Source organism: Lytechinus variegatus, chromosome 12, assembly GCF_018143015.1.
Source record: "Lytechinus variegatus isolate NC3 chromosome 12, Lvar_3.0, whole genome shotgun sequence".
NCBI lineage: Eukaryota > Metazoa > Echinodermata > Echinoidea > Temnopleuroida > Toxopneustidae > Lytechinus > Lytechinus variegatus.
Window position 1 is genome coordinate 5,694,196 of NC_054751.1, and position 20,768 is coordinate 5,714,963.

The window sequence follows — 20,768 nt, forward strand, 5'->3', positions numbered from 1 at the left end:
GAGGAATACGGGTTGGGGAAAGTGCCCTTTTCAAGGTCAAAAGTCAATGACCTTATAAAATATACTGTATCATAGTGTCTCCAGGATAAAATATTACAGGTTGGTGATAATGGTGTCAAAATGTATAGATTCTTACTAGAAGATCAAATAAAATAAAATCAAGTACCTACAAAGCTCATTCACCCATGAAATTCAAAGCCTTTCAAAGGTCAATGACATTTTTTACATTATATACCATAATACGGTATGAAAAAGAGCAGGTTGGTGATCTTGGTGTCAAAAGGCAGAGGTTCTTACAGGAAGATCAAATAAAATTAAGTATCCACAATGCACATTAAGCAATAACATTCAAGGTCAAGGCCTTTCAAAGGTCAATGACCCATTTTACATTATATACCAGGGGTTCTCAAACTACGGCCCGCGAGACTCTGCTGTTTTTTTTTAATCACTTTTAAGTCACAATATAAAACATAGCTCGGTATGATTACATTGTGTATCCACGTAGACCTAACGGTAATAAAAGTAATGGCAGTCAAATTAATTTGACTTTCAAACAAACTTTTTTTTTCTATCTACTTTCGTATTAGATGACCAGCGCTGTTCACCATGTTTGGATCTACATACAGGTGCGAAAGTGCATTTTCCACAATGAACATTTTAAAGAACACTACTCATACAGAAGTATCTTGAAAGGGACCGTGGAACGGTTTTCAAACAGTGGGGGGGGGGCTGACCATGTAAAAAACACAATCTTATGGTCATTTATACGTTTTTACGTTTTTTGGAAAAAAATCCACCCGCTTCCGCGGCCCCTGCTTGACCAATGAGCATCTACACCTTTTGTGCCAAGTTTCAAGCAACTTGTTGCTGACAGACTGTCACGATTCCCATATTGAAATTGATTAGGAAACTGACACACTTGTTAGAGTATACAACAGACATGGTCTATTATTCATTCTACTTTGACTACAAAAAATATTGATACTTCAAGACATTATCTGTCTCCCCAATATCAGGTATATAGGTACAATCTAGATTCCTTTTAACAAAGTACTACAATTTTGTTATCATTAATATTGACTCGCTGTATTTTGAAATCTTTTCTAATTTTGCCTGCGTTCCATATGGAACTGTTATAAATTTGTTGCTCCACTTCACCCTGGCCCTTTCAGTCTCATCTAGCCCTTCAAGGAAATAGTTTGAGAACCTTGTTATATGCGGTATACTGATATATCTGAGATGAATAGGCGCAGGTTGGTGATCTTGGTGTCAAAATGCACAGGTTCTTACAAGAAGATCAAATCAAATCAAGTACCTACAATGCTCATTCACTAATGGAATTCAAGGACAAACCCTTTCAAAGGTCAATGACCTTCTTTTTTTACCTTATAGGCCTGTGTATCACACTGTATAATAGTATCTCTGAGATGAAACGGCACAGGTTGGTGATCGTTGTGTCAAAATGCACAGATTCTTACAGGAAGGTCAAATAAGATAAAGTTAATCATCTACAATGCATATTAATCCATAAAGTTCAAGGTCAAAGGTCAATGACCTTTTTACATATATATATCGTATAATGGTATCTCTGAGATGAAATGCTGCATGTTGGTGATTTTGGTGTCAAAAAACTATTTTTGCAAGAGGATAAAAATACACAAAATAATCATAAAGAATAATCCTTCACCTTTGATATCCAAAGTCAAAGGTCAAAAGTTAATAAATATTTATATATCCATGCATAATTACCCCAAAAATAAATTAATCCATTATATTCACATTTTATTTGTGAATAATAGAAAGAAAGATTTGTAGTGAAAACTTGGATATTTAATAATTTCACTCTGAAATAAGGATAAATAATGGCCATGAAATAATTATTTAGGGGATCGGAGGTCAATCAACTAATATGTCAATAACGTCAGGGAATTTAAGAAAATAGGTCGATAACTTGATTGTGGCATGTACATGATGTAGGTATAGTGATTCTGATGGGAAAAAAGACTGACCTGCATGGATAATGAACACAAATTTGATAGTTGAATCCTTGACCAATGATGATGTCAAAATACAATAGCACTCTTTAGTATATATTGTAATAATACATTGCCAAGAGTGTAAAAAAAATCATGCATGATATAATTTGAAATGGTAAAGTTGTCTAAAGTAGCAGCATTTAGATATACATTTTATAAATCTAAATCATTGTACCTATTACTCTCGCAATAGGTAACTTACATCAAATGCTACTACCAATACTATAAACTATAACTTAATCTGGAAATGGAAAGGATAGGCCTAACTCTTTTGTCAAGCATCATCCGAGAACATTTTCATATAGCCAGGGACAATGATGAAGAATTAAAATAAGGCAATCATTAGAGCTGCAGCTTTTGTCATAGTAAATGAAGTTACGTGTCTCAACTTCAGTAAAGAGTAAATATACTCTTGAAAACCCTCTGACATTCCCAGGACTTTGATCTGGCCCATTCAATGAAAGCCTAACGTGCTGTCAAGGGATATCAGACCAGGATCTACATTATTACTGATATGTTGCACAGCTTGATTGTCAAGAACTGGAAGTAGTGCTGTAGGAGTTTTGTTAGGTCGATGGATGTGTACTTGTAAGCTATTATCTCCTTTTGAATTTCAATATCATATGCTTATTTGTGCATGATAACAATCAGTTGTTCTGGACCAAATACATGATCCTTGTAAAAACTGATACATAGTAGAAATAGCATCATGGGTGACGTACAGCAGAGAGCAGATATAAAGTTTTGTCCTGCAGCATTAGCATTCTGGAAGCTCGCAATGAGAGGTACATGTAATTAAAAATCCATCTTTGTTGAAGTTGAGATACATGCCGTTTACTATTACAGAAGCTGCAGCTCCAATGATGGCCTCCATTTCATCTTCATCATCATCATCATCATCATCCCTCTGCTTTTTGGAAATGCTCTCAGATGATGCTAGCTGTGACCTATCCTAGCCATTTTCAGAAGATTAAGCTAATAGTTTATAGTATTTATTGTAGCATTGATGTGAGTGGCCTATCGCTGGAGAGAAAAGACACGAAAAATTTGATTTAGATATTATGATGCATTAAATGCTGCCATTTAAGATAAAATAATTTCAAATTATAAACTTGATTTCTTTTTTTCATTGCTTTGGCAACGCATCGCAGTATATGGAGAAGTGCCATTTGCTTTTTTACGCAATTTCTACTGATATTTTGAAAATAGTTCTTTGACCTCTGCCCCCTAAATACATTTTCCATGATCTTCATTATTTCAGATTGAAATATTATGAAACCTCCAAGTTTTCAATACAAATTAGCCATCTTTATTTACATTATTCACAAATGAAATATGAACACAAAGGGCATATTTTCGGTTATTTTGTGTCATACAGATTATATATACATACACATTTCCTCTGATCTTGGATTTCAAGTGTGAGAGTTTATTTTCATACTTATTTTGGTGTTGTTTAATCTTCTTGTACAAATCGTTGCACGCACCACGAAGCGTCCTCTCTGCGCACTTCGATGCGAAAGTTAAGCGCACTGTATCTATTCCACGAACCGTCCTCTCTGTTACGTTGCCCACTGTGGCGTAAATAATTAACTTCAAGAAAATATAAAGATACGGGATGAAACTTTGGAACCTGAAATTTTAACGAAGACACTGGTAAATAATTTGCTCTCCTAGTAGGTGCACTTATTGTTGGTTTAAAAAAAACAAACTTTTCTTTAAATGCGTTTTGTGCAAAAGTAACTTTCGCATAGAAGGGCGCAATCAGCAACATCAAATTAAAAAAAATTCGAATGGGTTGGGTCGAACGAATATCTTGAGCCCTCCTGATGTAATTAGGCTCATGGCACCTATAATGAACGATAAGCTGGAAGAGCCGCACCGACGTCCGCAGGACCGAGTGCGCGGTATATCCATTTGGCGAGTCGAGCACAGAGTTCATTGTTTAAGCCCGTATTTAGGTCCTCTATGCACGAGAATGCGTGCATTGTTTGTTTTATACAACTCCCTCCTCTCCCATGTTACTGAGTTGCCCTGAATGCTATTATTTGATTTAAATTTTAGATGATTCTAGAACATTCCAGACCTCGTAATATCCTGAACTCTGACATCAGAGTACAGGATAGTACTTTTGGTATGTGACGTCAGAGTTCAAGATAGTGCATTTTGGATGCAATAGTGCAATCCGCTGAATATCATGTGATCCGATTTGGACCAATCAGATTACAGAAGATTCTTGGGAGTTGTATAAGTATGATTATTTACGTCTGTGACCGACCTTTATACGTCACCATCCGAAAGACGTGACCTGGGCTCGAACCTCGAAACATCAATTTGTAACTTCCCCACAGCTTGGATTACAGGCGCACGCCACAACGCCCAGTTGTGGCTTCAACTCTTTTGTCATGCAATTTATGTATAAACAGTTACGTGATCATGCCTTAATTGCTGTGTGTTGCAGAATAACGCGCAAACAATGACACTACTGAATTGCGTTCTATTCAAACATTATTTGGATGTTGAATATTACCAGTGCATTGCCGAAGAAGGTAGGGCTTAATTAATTGCCATCTAGATCATGTTTAGTAACATAATGGCTTTTGCAGATAGTATACCTTCGTGTTCCTAGCTAGGTATGAGGTAATTAGACTTTGAGGCTACCCGGGTTTTATTCTATCCTGCACTTAACACGTTTAAAAGCTTCTGGTATGGTAATGGATACAGTCTCGACGTGTCACTTTCCACTAGAAGGAAGATACCGTGTTTGATCGGATTGGTAGTAATATGATGCCTATAGAGCATATGTCTTGTGTGGAGGCACCGAGATATACGAAGACACTGATCAAAATCCTCGAATATGAGTTGAATATGACCCTTTGTATCATAGGAGAAACGAATATATTTTCAAATTTGCTTCGATACAAGATCGGATGAGGTTTAATTGACACATTGGGATTAATAGCCATTAAAAAAACATCTAAGGTAAGTGAAGCATGGGACAATTTGCTAATCTTTGAGATATTGGCCAAAATACACTACAGTAATACATTTCTCTCAGAGATAATTTTGTGTACTTGCATGATTAATATAAAATTGAAATAAAGTTAAAATCACTATATACCCAATATGTTTTTGTATCAAATTATATCATGCTTGAATTAATGTATACACTCATCGTAGATTATCCCTTTCCGATAGAATAGACGGTCCTGCGGGGGACAAGAGCCGACCAACAGCCGATGATATGTTTGATTCATAAAAAAATGATATCCTAGAAACAAATAGAAATAAAAATGACGGAATAGATAAGACTCAAAAAGGGAATAATTATTGAGAATATTGAAACGTAAGATCTATTCCAGCTGTTTTAATTTCGAATTCTTCTAACTTCTTCTAACTTTATTTATTCTTACGTCCAGCCTTACAAGTTCATGTTTATACTTCTTTCATGATGTTTGTACCTTCTTTTCTTCTGACTTTCTGCTCCACTACTTCCCTTCACTCCCCCTCTCTCTCTATCCCTTCACTCCCCCCTCTCTCTCTATCCCTATACCCATCCCCCCTCTCTCTATCTGCCTCTCCTCCTTCCCACCTCCCTCTTACCTTTCCAAAATTCCACAACACGAGTAGTTTTCAATACCATACTTTATCCGTATTATTTATTTTGTAATCATCTGTGTTATTGTTATTTTTTGTGTCTTTATTATCTTGTGAATACATCGCGATTCGGCCTTAGCCGCGATGATGTCTTGATTTTTATTAATAAACCAATTATCTATCTATCTATCTAGCTGTTCGTGCGCACGGCTGCAGTATCCATCCACTTTGCACCTTTCAATTACAGCCCCTTCTTACGGCAGGGGCGGCGATCCTGGGGGGGGGGGCACTGAAAAGGTGCCCCTCACGAACGTGCACTCTGACCGTTTCATCGAAAGAGGACCCGTTTAGGTGTTACCAAGTGCCCTTTCTCATATCAGTGCCCCTTTTTAACTAACAAAAGTGCCCCCTCACGAAAGTGTTCTGTGCCCCTTTCACCTGGGAAGGACCTGTTTTATCTGTTTACAAGTGCCCCTTTACCTTCTCATGGGTGCTTGTTCTTCATATCAGATAAGTTGTCTTCGAAAAAAAAACACTCTTCGTGCCCGACGAGCGCCCGGTTTCTTTATTTAGCGCCGTTCTGTTTCCTTCTGCAAGTGCATAATGAATGAAAAAGTTGTAAAAATAACCCTACGTGCCTTAAGTTTCACGAGTCATGTGGGCAGTTGCCCCCCCCCCCCAAGTTTTGAAAACTAGAATTTTTTACTGCAGATTTGCACAAAATTCACCAAAAATATGCACAAAATACTTCAATTTTACTTAACCATATGCAAAACCGCCTCAATGTTTTAAGAACAGAATTTAGTACAGTATGACTTCATTTCCTAAATTGATTTTACTCATTGTCAATTACATGACTAATATCGTTGGTATCATCCTGTTACATGTATGTCTTTCTGAAGTCGTTTATTTTTTTGATACTTTTGTTGAATGTGGATTAGTTATTACTGAACATGCAAATTCACAGACTGATGGTTGATAAAATATGCTAACACCTTTAAAGGACAAGTCCACCCCAACAAAAACTTGATTTGAATAAAAAGAGAAAAATTCAACAAGCATAACGCTGAAAATTTCGTCAAAATTGGATGTAATATAAGAAAGTTCTGACATTTTAAAGTTTCGCTTCATTTCACAAAACAGTTATATGCACATCTCGGTCGGTATTCAAATGAGGGAACTGATGATATCACTCACTCACTATTTCTTTTGTATTTTATTAAATAAGATATGAAATATTTTTATTTTCTCGTCATTGTCATGTGAAATGGTGGTGGTGGTGGTGGTGGTGATTTTTTTACCTGATTGCTAAGAAAGCATGAATGCTTGTAAGCAAGCAACCAGAGGACCGACGGCTTAAAGTCCTCTCCGAAGGACCTGGTACAGGATTAATCCCTTACCAAAGGGCACTAGCGCACCAAGTGGGAATCGAACCCGGGTCACCGGAATACGAATCCCCCGCTCTGCCGACAGAGCTATCGCGCATCCCTGAAGTTTCATTCCTTCCTGAATACATGGAATTCCATTATTTTAACATTTTGTGCTTCAGGCAAGGAGGTCCAAATCATCAAATTCGTAAAAAAAATGAAATGTTGTATAATTCAAACAATAAAAAACAAAAGAAATAGTGAGTGGGTGACATCATCGACTCTTTCATTTGGATGTAACTGGCTCGTTCATATAACTATTCTGTTAAAAATAAGCGAAATTTTGAAATGTCATAACTTTCTTAGTTTACATCCGATTTTGATGAAAATTTCAGTGTTTTGCTTGTTGGATTTTTCTCCTCTTATTCAAATTAACTTTTTGATGGGGTGGACTTGCCCTTTAAGAGAACATGTGTTATTTTCGTCTTCGTGAAGTGTGTATCATGTGAAACACGTAATTTTCTTTCTCGATACTGGCCGTATTCAGAATAAAAGATCCCTAGAATTCTCTCTTCCCAGATCTGTAAATGGAGATAACTTCCTAATCAGAATCAGAATCTAAATCTTTGAAAAGGATGGCACTCACAAGGACTTCTTGCTTTTTTATCTGGCTTCTTCTCATCAACATTCTGGTTCTGTTCCTCATCCTTACCAATTCAAGCAAACTGAATTTAACGAGTAAGTATCAGCTTCAAAAAGTGATTTTGTAAAATGACACATTATTACGCATTCAGACAAACTGAATTTAAAAAGTATCAACCCTAAAAGTGACTTTTTAAAAGGTTAAACTACTTCTCAATATTACTCATTTAAACAATCTGAATTTAACAAGAAAGTATCAACTACAAAATTGAGTTTGTTTTAAATAACCATGTTTCTGGTTATTACACAATTTAACAATATGAGTTTAACGAGGAAGTATCACCATAAAAAGTGAGCAATAGTAAATACAATGATCAAGTTCCAAAATAAATTTGTAAAATATGGCTCTGCTTCCCATTCAAACAGTCAAACTGAATTAAAGAGCAAGTGTCAAGAAGATCACCGGTCATGTAGAACATACATATTGGGTTCATCAGAAAATATTTGTCAGAATCTGCTTCTGAAAAATTAGTTCATGCACTGATTTCTTCACAACTCGATTCGGGAATGCCTTGCTTTACAATTTACCCAACACCGGGTTGTCTAAACTCCAAAAGCTCCAGAACGGTTCAGCACGTATGGTCACCCTATAAAAATGAACACGTTTATATCACACCCATTATGAAATCTCTTCATTGGTTAAAGGTCAAGTCCACCCCAGAAAAATGTTGATTTGAATACATAGAGAAAAATCTAACAAGCATCATGCTGAAAATTTCATCAAAATTTGATGTAAAATACGAAAGTTAAAACAGTGATATGCACAACTCAGTGACATGCAATGAGACAGTCGATGATGTCCCTCACTCACTATTTCTTTTGTTTTATATTGTTTGAATTACACAATATTTTTTTTACAGATTTGACAATAAGGACCAACTTGATTGAACCATATAATATTAAAAAAGGCTAATTGCACTACATGTTCAGGGAAAAAATAATTGTTGATTCACACGACAACAGGGAGAAAAATGGAATATTTCGTATATATTACAAAAGAAATTGTGAGTGATGTCATCCGTCTCCTCATTTGCATACCGACAACTATGTGAATGAAACTGTTTTGTGAAAATAGGCGAAACTTTAAAATGTTATAACTTTATCATTTACATCCGATTTTGATGAAATTTTCAATATTATACTTCGTGGATTTTTCACTTTTTATTCAAATCATTTTTGTTGGGTGGATTTGTCCTTTAAAGGTCAACGATCGCATCATCTTCAAAATCGTTCGCCTTGTATTCCATGGAATTAACTGCTCTGCTCCACAGTACAATTAACAAAAACACTCCTGTCAGGTTCCTACATTTATTCAACTCTGGGGCCGATTGCACGAAAGGGCCTTTCCAAGGACCGTCTTTCGTGCCGCTTATTTTTTATGATACACAATAGGCGGGGTGTTTCTGAAATTTATGATAAAGAATAATATTCGGTAGTTTGCTTTTAAATCAAATTTCATACAATTTCATGATATATCACATCATTTTATAAACAAATATTTTGTTTAATTTAACGGACGAATGAAATATGTTTGCAGATGATTTATTCAAAATGCGTTTCACATGGCGCATCATAAAAGATGGGCGACACGAAAGACGGTCCTTGCAAATACATTTTCGTGCAATCGGACCCAGGTTCCCTAGTTGAATAAAATCCATTAAGACATGGGGGTTGGCTAGGGCTTTTCTTCACGCTGGCTCTATAGCTGTTCTCTGGAATGAATTCCTGGTTATCCGTTAAGGCACTTTTTTTCTTTCTTTTTTTCTTTTTTTTTCTTTCTTTCTTTCTTTCTTTCTTTCTTTCTTTCTTTCTTGCTTTCTTGCTTTCTTTCTTTCTGCGCCTTGGGCACTCTGCCGAGCAGAGTTGGCGAATTATGAATCGCATATATTATCATTATGACACAGTGTCACGTATTTTTTTCACGTTGTGTTTACAATTTAATTGGACTATATAAAATCGCCATTCACACTGGTGAAATGAAATGATTGACAGTGTGAAGACGGTTTCCTGTAACCCTGTGTATATCTCGGTCTGTCTGTTGACAATGTTATGTGAGTTTTCATAATGTGTTCACATAGTCTGCAAACATGTGATTACCAATGTTAAAGGGTTCAAATGTAACTGTGTAAAGAATGAATTCCCTGTAATATCACTGTTAAAATGCTCAGATTTAGACAGTGTGAAGGTGACTACACTCCGAGGGGGGGGGCACTTACATTGACGAGTGGATACCATGCGCGACCCCCCCCCCCCCCAAATAAAAAAAATACGTAAAAGGGATGTCTTTTTCAAGATAGGGCACGTAACGTATGTAACGTAATTAGGGTGTAAAAAACACTAAAAAATGGGGGGAAAACTGTATTTATTTTGCTAGGAAAACTACGTGTTTAGGGTCAAATTTGCAAGGGAATGAAAAATGAAATGTTTTATAGAGGATGTACTTTTTGCCCCAACAGTCAACACTACGTGTTAAGACTACGATTTGCGCGAGATGTGGGAGGTGGAGTCGTGCTAAACCCAGTGATGTAGGTAAAACCGACTGCCGTGACATAACAATTTAAATATCGCTGTACTTGTTTAGGGGTTAAATTCAGGAAATGCTTGCCAAGAGTATCGTTTTGTTTCCAATACTTGTTAAGGGTAGGGTTTCACAAACCAATACTTGTGACAAGTCCACCCCGACAAAAAGTTGATTTGAATAAAAAGTGAAAAATCCAACAATAATAACACTGAAAATTTCATCAAAATCGGATGTAAAATAAGAAAGTTATGACATATTAAAGTTTCGCTTCATGGACATCCTGGCCAGTATGCAAATGAGGGGACTGATGACATCACGCACTCACTATTTCTTTTGTATTGTATTATCTGAAATATGAAATATCATGATTTTCTCACCCATGTCATTTGAAATCAATCTTCATTCCTCCCTGAACTTGTGGAATTAACATTGTTTAACATTACGTAGTTCAGTCAAGTTTTACATTATTGTCAATTCTGTATGAATTGAAATATTGTATAATTCAAGCAATAAAAACAAAAGAAATAGTAAATGATAGACATCATAGACCCTCGCATTTGCATATCACTGAGATGTGCATATAACTGTTTTGAGAAAGATATACAAAATTTTAAAATGTCATAACTTTCTTGTTTTACATCTGATTTTGATGCAGTTTTCAGTGTTGTGCTTGTTAGATTTTTCTCTATTTATTCAAATTAAAATTTTTCTGGGGTAGACTTGACCTTTAAGTGGTGCATTTTCAGAATATGGAAAATATTTGTTTAGGGTGCTTTTCGAGACCCCATGGTCGCGCATGGTATTCACTCGTCAATAGAAGTGGCCCCGGGGGATTACACACTGTATTTCGGTCACACGACAATTGCTCTGGCGACAATTGCTCCGGGCTTTATTGGGGTTGCAATATGGTTTTATGTTAGTTTTAGGATAGGGTAAAGTGTTTAATCTAGGGTTGATGTTGCTCATTCCATTAATGTGTGCATAGGCGGCGGAAGCGGGGGGGACGGGGGACGTGTCCCCCCCTTAATTTTAGTTTGGGGGGATGGTCCCCCCCTAAATTTTGTTTTGATAACCTTTTTTTTTTTTTTTTTTTTTTTTTTTTTTGCTTGTCAATTTTTTTCCTGCGTCCCCCCCTATATTCACGTGGACCCCTTGACACGTGTGTTGTCCCCCCTAAAATTTAGGTTGATGACCTTTTTTTTTTTTTTTTTTTGCTTCTCAAAAATTTTTGGGTCGCTTGTCCTATTTTTTACATGTGTCCATCCCAAAATTTCAGGTGGACACCCCCTAAATTTATTGGCTTCCGCCGCCAATGAATGTGTGGGATTTGCAGCCGAGAAATTGTCGCCGAAGCAAATTATGTCATGGAACCTTTTTTTCTCACTATAAACACATTGTGATAGTGTTTGAAATACTGTGGGGTGGTCTTCGGTTTTACCTTTACCTACATCATTGGCTTGTACGGCCCAACCTCCCACACCCTCGCGTAAAACACTTAATGTTGACTGTGTTGGGGCAAAAAGTACATAAAAGTACATCCTTTATAAAACATTCTTATATACCCTCGTAAATTTGACCCTGTACACGTAGCTTTCCTAGCGAAATAGATACCCTTTTTGTTTTTGACATGCACCCTTATTACGTTACGTACGTAATGTGCCCTATCTTAGTTGAAAAAGACATCCTTTTTACGTGTTTTTTGGTCGCGCATGGTATCCACTCGTCAATGTAAGTGCCCCCCCCCCCCGCCATGCGGTAGACACGAAGTCTAGTACATGTAGGTCCAGCTAGACCTCCAGTTCCATGCAGGGTCTACAACCTTACCGGCAACATGCATTCATGGAATGAGGTACAAACCGGAAGTAAATGTGAAAAACATGACTATATATCGCTGTTATTCCTCTGCAGATCATGTTTCTTTAGTGAACAGGAGTGATGAACCTTCGGCATTGCACGTTTCTGTCGGAAAAACCACATCTGGATATGACATACAGACCATCCGGCAAACCTTCCAAGGGCATTCCATCAAAGTGAGTTAGTATCATTTATGCTAAATGGATAGTATATTTATTCATATATGCAAGATAACTACACGGATATGACGAATGTTCAGGGAGAATATCAATGGCCCTTTTTTATTCTAAATAATTCACTTTTCAGTGGGAAAATTAGATGACAATAATTAGAAAGATCGACAACTCGAATAATAGTTCGCTCCTTCCAAACAAGAAGACCAGTAAAAAAAAGACATTTATAATACTGAACAAATAAACAGATAATGCGGGTGTTAAGCGTTTATTTATTTATCAAGCATTTTATTTTCTATTATATGTTTCCTATCTAGTCAACATCACATGGCTCTGTTGAGCAAGCCTGGTTGAATGTACAAGCTGAACGGAAGCATCTCCTGGAGACCAAGTGTGAACTATACCCTTTCCTGAAAAAGAACTTGACTCGAATCGTACATGACGAAAGGAGACTGCTCTGGCCCTTTTTAGTGGATGACAAGTATCATATAATCTTTGGCTACGTTTCGAAGGTTGGTTCGACGAACTGGAAAAGTGCATTTCTTGTCCTTCAAGGAAAGTACCAAAGCGTCGAAGATGTACCGGGTGCTCTTGCACACGACCCTAGTCTCAGGAAACTCAGCTCTTACACTCCTCAAGAAATAGAATATCGTCTCCAGCACTACACGAAGTTCGTATTTGTTCGTGACCCCTTCGCACGTGTCTTGTCTGCCTATAGGAGTAAGTTTGATGAACGGAATATGTCCTTTAAGCGTTCTTTCGGCAGAGATATTATCGCGCGCTTCCGACCGAATGCAGCGGAACCATGGGAACAGCGGCATAATTCGGAAGCGGAGGGCGTAAGGTTCCCAGAATTTGTTCAAGCAATAACGTCAGGAGGAAACAGATTTGCTGACGGACACTGGAACCCAATCTATCAAATGATCCTACCTTGTACTGTCAAGTTTGATTTCATTGGCAAACTCGAAACGGCAGATGAAGACTCTGAAAATATTCTGAAATACATAGAGGTTGACCATCTGATTCACTTCATGAAATCGCACAGAAATCTCAGCCAAAGTGAGGATGTCTTTCAGCAGTTCTACGCCCAGCTGTCCCCGGGGGACATCATTAATCTGCAGAGAGTATATAAACCAGACTTCGATTTATTTGGATACGACCTACTTCCTAAAATAAAGGTATGTTGTAGAAGCATTTTGGTCATGTAGTGGCACTAAATGTCCTTTGAGTGTTGACGAATTTCTTGATCAAATTCTAAGTGGGTTTGCATGCATGATCGAATTAGTTTAGAAGTGTGGCGACCCTGACAACTTGCCTACTGGTGGGAATTTGTTGTTTTTTCTGTTTTTTGTTACTCAACCTTCATAAATAAGATAAACATCAATAAACACATTTTGGTTAAAATCTTTAAATCTATACGATGTATTTTTCAATTTTGTTTGTTGAATTCTACTTGATTATCTAAATATTACTAACCAAATTAATAAAAAAAAGTATATCAATAATTCAGATGTCATATGCCTATTTCCTGCTTCGCACACTTGTACCGTCAGGAAATTCTGCCGCTCATGAATATTTGCCCAATTTCACTCAAGAGGTTGTCTGAGATACATACATCCTAGGGACATTGCCCCCTTGCCCTTTTTGTGTAATACAAAGTGTACTGTTGTTGTATTACCACCATCGATAGAATAATTGAATAAACCAGTACCATTGACACTGATGCTCTTGTTTTATCCATTTCCAGCAGGTTTTACAGGATGGTGAAAGAAATACTGAGGCTCCGATTGATTCCTGGTTTGAGAAACAGTCTTTACGAAAGCAGCTCTTAAACGACGAATGTCGAAGACATCCATCAATAAGAATGAACATGACGGATGTCATACGAAACAAGAAAGAACTGCTATGGCCGTACATTGTTGACGATAAATACAGAATATTATATGGATTCATCTCCAAAGTGGGATCAACTCACTGGAAGAGCGCTTTCCTCGTTCTGAAGGGTAAATTCAAGAGGGTCGAGGACGTGCCAGGATCGCGAGCTCATGATCCAAGTTTGAAGAAACTTAGCCAGTACAGCCCTGAAGAGATCGATTACCGTTTGGAAAATTACGCTACGTTCATGTTCGTTAGGGACCCTCTGGCGCGGGTTTTATCTGCATACAGGAATAAGCTGGAAGAGAATAATAAATCCTACCAAAGGACCATTGGTCGAAGAATCATCAAAGCGTATCGAGAACATCCCTCCGAGATGGAGCTCGATACTGGAGCAAACGTCACCTTTGCCGAATTCGTTCGATTCATTACCGATGAAAAGATGGCGAACAACATGGACGGCCACTGGAAACCCATTTATCAAATGGTCCTCCCGTGTAACATTCACTATGATTACATTGGCAAATTGGAAACCGGACAGGAAGACTCCGCCAACATTTTAAAGCATTTAAAGGTCGACCATCTTGTTCACTTTAAAGAATCGACGAGGAACACGAGCCATAGTGACGAAATATTCAACAAGTATTACAATACAATTTCCAAAGAATACCTCCATAAGTTGTACGAGACGTACGCTCCTGATTTCAAACTTTTTGGGTACTCCATGAATGAAGAGTTACTGCAACGGAAGAACCCTCTCCTAAACTAAAGCACTAAGACTGTTGACCACATGTCATGACAAAAATTTAAAGGAAACCAAAACCCAAGAAGAGAAGTAATCTTATAGGAAAGAGTCATGGGAAAGTATAATCCAGACTATATATGTCAAGGTCAGGAGGAGATAATGTGAAATATGTAAAATAAAGGGAAAAACCTGAAAATATGTGTACAAAACAAATGGAGAGTTGTCCACAAAATAAGCCATTTTGAAGCACGTTTGCCAATTTGAGGATCCACATAGTAAGTACAACAAGACTTTTTAATCGTCCACAACTTGCTTATTTCATAACCGATTTTGATGAAGCTTTTTTTTTTTTAGATTGTTCCTCTCATTTTACTCTTTCCAATAAGATTGCTTCTCTTCTTGGGATTTGGTTTCCTTTAATGTCAGCTTAACAGTATGTATATGTAACCGTGTATGTTAGTTTAACCATGTTAACTTGTTTACGAATATTTTATTCTCTCAAAGTACTCGTGGAAACTAAAATTGTGTGTGTTGAAATGTACTTTATCGTCATGGCCCTGGGAAGCGGGGGTGCTGGGGGTGCTCCAGCAACCCCAAGATTTTCCTATAGGGGGTTCTGCGTGTGTGATTATCCATGGTCAGCACCCCCTGGAATTCTGGAAGGTGTCAAATTTGCATCAACATCCCCACTAAAAAACCCTTTCAAGGGCCTGTTTTATGTTTGATGGCGATAAAAGCACCAAGAACATTTACACTGATTAGCTGCATTGTGTCTGATTTTTTTTTATTTCATAAATATATGCAATATATATTTCTCCCCCATGTGTTCTTTTGATGGTTTAGTATTACGAGTACATTTAATTCCAGGAACACTCATCTTGACCAACAAAAAAAAGGGAAAAATATTTAAAAGATCATTATGAAATTGTTTCTTCTTGGGGGAAAATTTGCATGGCTGGGAGTTTACGATCTTTTAACTGAAATATTGTTTGTAAACCATTAGAATTCAAATTGAAATTAAAATCCCTCACATGGAAGTGATCTCGTTTAAAATTTTCACATTAGTATATGAATTTTGATATCTTCCTACTTACCAACTTGGTCACTTTACTTATCATATCACGTTAAAGTCGAAAAGAAAAGTTGAAAAATATGGTCATGAAAAAGAGATAATTATCATAGTTCAATAACTGATAATCATAGTCTTCTTTTCTGGAACATGCCGGACTGTCAATCACCACGACTGTTTGACGACTGTTTTTACATTTTGGATGACGATTTATTTGAATGTAAATCATGGTAAAAAGGCTTTTGACCACAGTGTGCGTTCGCGGAGCGAGGGAGGAGTTGGGGTGGCCGCACATTTTGGAGCAAACGGGGGGGGGGGGGAGGTGGGTTGAGGCAGTGTAGTCAAATCAATGCTCCTTTCGAGACAAGGGGTGTACGAAAGGCTATGTTGAGGAATTTTCTGAACCAGCAACAATAACTGGAGAAAAAGAAGAGATCTCCTGTTTGTTGTTGATTTTGAATATACATGTATTTGCATAATACATGGAGTTCAAGACCCCCTTCGTCCCACGAAATTATACTGTAACATAAATGGTAAAAGAGACTAATCAGCCCTGCCTTTCGTGAAAGCCGCCTAGCCTCCCCCCCCCCCCCGCCTGATATTGAGGCCAAAAGTTTTCATACACCCATGGAATTCAGTGAAATTTGTTCGCTTGCCAACCATCATAAAACTTACTATATCTTCCGATATATAAATACTACCATGACGAATTTAGTATCAAATGAACAAGCCTATAAAACTCTTTCTCATAATAGGGATGCTGGTGAGATTAAAGTATATTTCAAGTGAAAAATTTTTGGAGGAAAAATTAATATTCGTGCCAAATGTATTTTATTGGTTATCATATTTTCAAATCCCGTTTCATACAAGTATATAAATTCTTATATATGATCTATAATACATTTTTATCATGATATGTCACCACTGAACAAAAAATTGTAATCTGAAATGTTTGTCTCGAGAAGTAAATATCACAAATATGAAAAGTTTTTGTCAGGTTTTTATTTTTAATTTGTCTAAAATATGAAGGTTCTTGGGGAAAAAATGACACCTAAATAATTTTCAGCTCCTGATGACAAAGCAATGTGATGAAGAGGCATGACCTATTCATTTGTTTGATATCTAATTCGTCATGATAGCACAATATTTCATAAGATACAGTATATTTTATGATGTTTGGCAAATGTCAACTTTTGTTTAAACTTCCTGGGTGTATGTGAACTTCTGGCCTCTACTGAATGGATTTAATTGTATTAAATGAAATATTGAAATTTTAAAAATAAATGAAATTCTGATCGTTTGTATTCTTTTGTAGACGAAACATGAATCATGAAACCATGTATTCGGATGATTCAGAAAACATAATATATAGAACTGTATTTCAATTGAACGTAATTGAACTTTTTACTCCCTTTTGCCACATACCGACAAAAAACCCAATATTTAATTAATGATATATTCGCCTCTTTTTGTTTTCTGTCTTTTTTATTTGTCCCCATGGTCATTGTCACATTTTTGACTAAGTGGGTGATGGTAAAGTAGGGATATAAATTCGAATATTCGAGTAATATGCTAAAATATCAAATCGCGAAAAATCAAATGCGTATATTACAGACGAGCAAGAAGTAAACATGATTTGATCGTGCAGAATGTGGACAAACGGGCATTTTTCACAAATGAAAACGCAAAGGCGATTCCGATTGGATGGCACATCTGAGACTGAACCCGTTTTGTGCAAAATGATGTATAGCGCCATCTGTAGTATGGAATTAATCCCGGCAATTCTCTCTCTCTCTCACATACACACACACCCACCCTCACATACACACACACATTCACACCCTCACCCGCGTATTCCCATGAGCTGGTTGCATCTTCTTGCATACACACCTACACTTTATTATATGTAAGAAACGCGCACATTTTGCGATCAAGTCTTCTCTTCATCGCCCACCAACATTCTCTCGGTCATCCACCTTCCCCCTTTTCTCTGTCCCCATTCCCCCCCCCCCCCCTGCAACCCAATGTCCCTAACTGGGGCCGCCGAACGGGGGGGGGGGCTTCAGCACCCCACTTTTTTTCAAAAATCGTGTACAAAGAGTAAAAATGACCATCTGATCATGCTGATTGTGATTTTTTGCATGATAAGCCCCCCCACACACACACTTTCAAAACCGTTTCGTGGTCCGTGCTCAATCTACTGTACACAGAATGCATATTTCATTACTTCTAATTTAACTGGTAAATGTTCCATGTTCATATTGACATAGCAAACGTATGATTATCTCCATGACGGTCCATGGGTATGAGATTGTATTCTGAAATGTACAAAAGCCGATCTCAGAATCAAATTCATCAAATATAGCTTTCAAAAAGCCATCCACATCAATCAAAGAGTTCAGACAGAACAGGAGAGATGCCATTTATTTTCTACTTATTCTTTTATTTATTCACAGCCCCTATCTTCAACAGGAGATGCCATGAATTATATTCGACGCGTGTGATGTGATTAACAATAGTGTGGATCCCCACAAATTCCCCGGGTGGCTTCTCCCCTACTTCCATCAATTGCTTTGAAGTGTACCTCTCGGGATCTCTTTAACGACACTTTAAGATTAAAACGAAAGTATTATATCATCCTCCCTGATCGCCAGTAGAGAATGCATCTTCTCGGGGGCGGTTGCATGTTTGGAGATGTTCCACTGAGGATTATGTCGACTCCCGAAAATCATCTTCTTTGAATCGCGTTAATGCAATCATGAATAAGGTTGCTTCATTATTGCACCATTTCATTTGTACGTCGTCTAGACAATATCATTAATAGCACATAATTGTTATTGATCTTGCTTCTTCAAAATGATCGTTTTGAACCACTTTACTGAATAGTTTTGCCTTTATCATGACTTAAAGGTCTAAAGTTCGTCCCAGAATTTTTTTTATTTGAATCAATAGAGAAAATCAAACAAGCACAACACTGAAAATCTAATCAAAATCAGATGTAAAATAACAAAGCTATGATATTTGAAAGTTTCACCTATTTTTAACTAAATATAGTTATATGCACATCTCAATGATATGCAAATAAGAGAGTGAATGATGTCCCTCACTCACTTGTTCTTTTTTGTAATTGTTTGAATTAAACAATATCTTTTACATATTTGACAATAATGACAAACTTGGCTGAACCACAAAATGTTAAACAATATTATTTCGTACATATTCATCGAGGAATGAAACTTTATTTCACATGAAAATGAGGAGAAAATAACAATATTTCATATTTCGTATAATGAAATAAAAAAGGAATAGTGACTTGGTGATATCATGGGCCCTCACAGTTGCATGCCGACCATGATGTCTAAATAAATGTTTTGTGAAATGAAGCGATATTTCATAATGTCATAGCTTTCTAATTTTACATCCGATTTTGATGAAAATTTCAGCGTTGTGCTTGTTAGATTTTTTTAATTCAAATCCACTTTTTGTGGGGATGGAATAGTCCTTTAAGAGAAAAACTACCACCTTTGGAAGACAAGCCGCATTCCGTCTCAAAGGGAAGAAAACATAACCCCCAAAGAAATTTATTTTGAAGGAAAATGACAGTTCAGGGGTCCGTTGCAGAAAGAGTTGCGTTTAAACGCAAGTCAAAAAATCAATCGCAAGTCCCAAATGTGCGTTGTTGGTTGGTTGAAAATCAAGTTGCGCATGATATTTAGAGTTGCGATTGATTGCAACTTTTTCTGCAACGAGCCCCAGAGCCCCGTTACACAATAATTAGCGATTAATCGCAAAATAAATCGGCCTATCAAGATCATTGTTGCATGCACATTTTGCTGAGTAGACTGACTAAGAACCCATCAGAATCATAATTTTTTTTTCAAATTAATCAACGTTTAAAGTGATTGGTTAACATTGGTTTGATTTTTGAAAAATCTGAGCTAGAAGGTCACACTTGTCACCTGTGTCCGTGATATGTTACAAAAATGAAGCCCAGAAAAAAAATGCATTCGAAAATAATTATTTAGTGCTTCAAAAATTGAAATATAAAGTGACCGGAAACACCATCTTAATTTTATCCCATACACTTATGTGTACTATTTAGGTGTCTATAAGACGCCTATTTACAAAATTGGGGTTTGCCTTGTATTTTTAGCTTTTCATTCTCAATGATGGTTGTTTTCAGGGTTTATTAGTTACAATACATGCAATTGTACACATGTTTCTTCTTGGTTAATGATTTTTTTAAATCGGCTCCTCACAAAGTTAAACAATACATTTAAGCACATTTCTTAATTTCACCAATATGTGCAGTTTACATTTTGGAAACTCACCAGCACGTGCTGTATATACCACAGTACTGAGCATTTTTGAAAAAGTACTGTTTGGTAAGTTTTAAAAAAATGCACGATTTGGTAAAATTACCGAAATCTACAATGCATTAAAGGCACATTTTGGTCAGAATCACAATCACAGTAGCCTTTCCTTTTCCATAGCATTTGCACATTAAAGGGGAAGTTCACCCTGAAGAAAACTTTCTTGTAAAAATAGCAGAAAAAATAGTAAAAAATATTGGTGAAGGTTTGAGGAAAATCCGTTAAAGAGTAAGAAAGTTATTAGAGTTCAAAGTTTTGGATTTGTGACGTCGTAAAAACGAGCAGCTGTCCCATGTGTTATGTAATATAAAATGCATAACTTTCAAATTTTGTATGGTTCCTGATGACTTAATTTTGTTTTCTTTTCATGATCGGGTGTGAAACGATTTGTCTATTGATATACAAAAGTTTCAGTGAAAACCATTTTGAATTTTCTGAGAAAATGACATTTCATTG

General features: G+C 36.8%; 1 protein-coding gene across 2 annotated transcripts; it reads left to right on the plus strand.

The window, feature by feature from the left end:
* Positions 1-7,587: 7,587 nt before the first annotated feature.
* On the plus strand, positions 7,588-15,067 carry LOC121425393 (carbohydrate sulfotransferase 12-like). 2 transcript variants are annotated; one of them, XM_041621433.1, is made up of 4 exons: positions 7,588-7,738; positions 12,132-12,253; positions 12,568-13,428; positions 13,998-15,067. In XM_041621433.1, the coding sequence occupies exons 1-4, from the start codon at positions 7,636-7,638 to the stop codon at positions 14,892-14,894; spliced, it is 1,983 nt and encodes a 660-aa protein (XP_041477367.1). In that variant the 5' UTR covers positions 7,588-7,635; the 3' UTR covers positions 14,895-15,067. The 2 variants fall into 2 exon arrangements, with proteins under 2 accessions (XP_041477367.1, XP_041477368.1); XM_041621434.1 differs by having other exon boundaries at positions 14,001-15,067.
* The last annotated feature ends 5,701 nt before the right edge of the window (positions 15,068-20,768 follow it).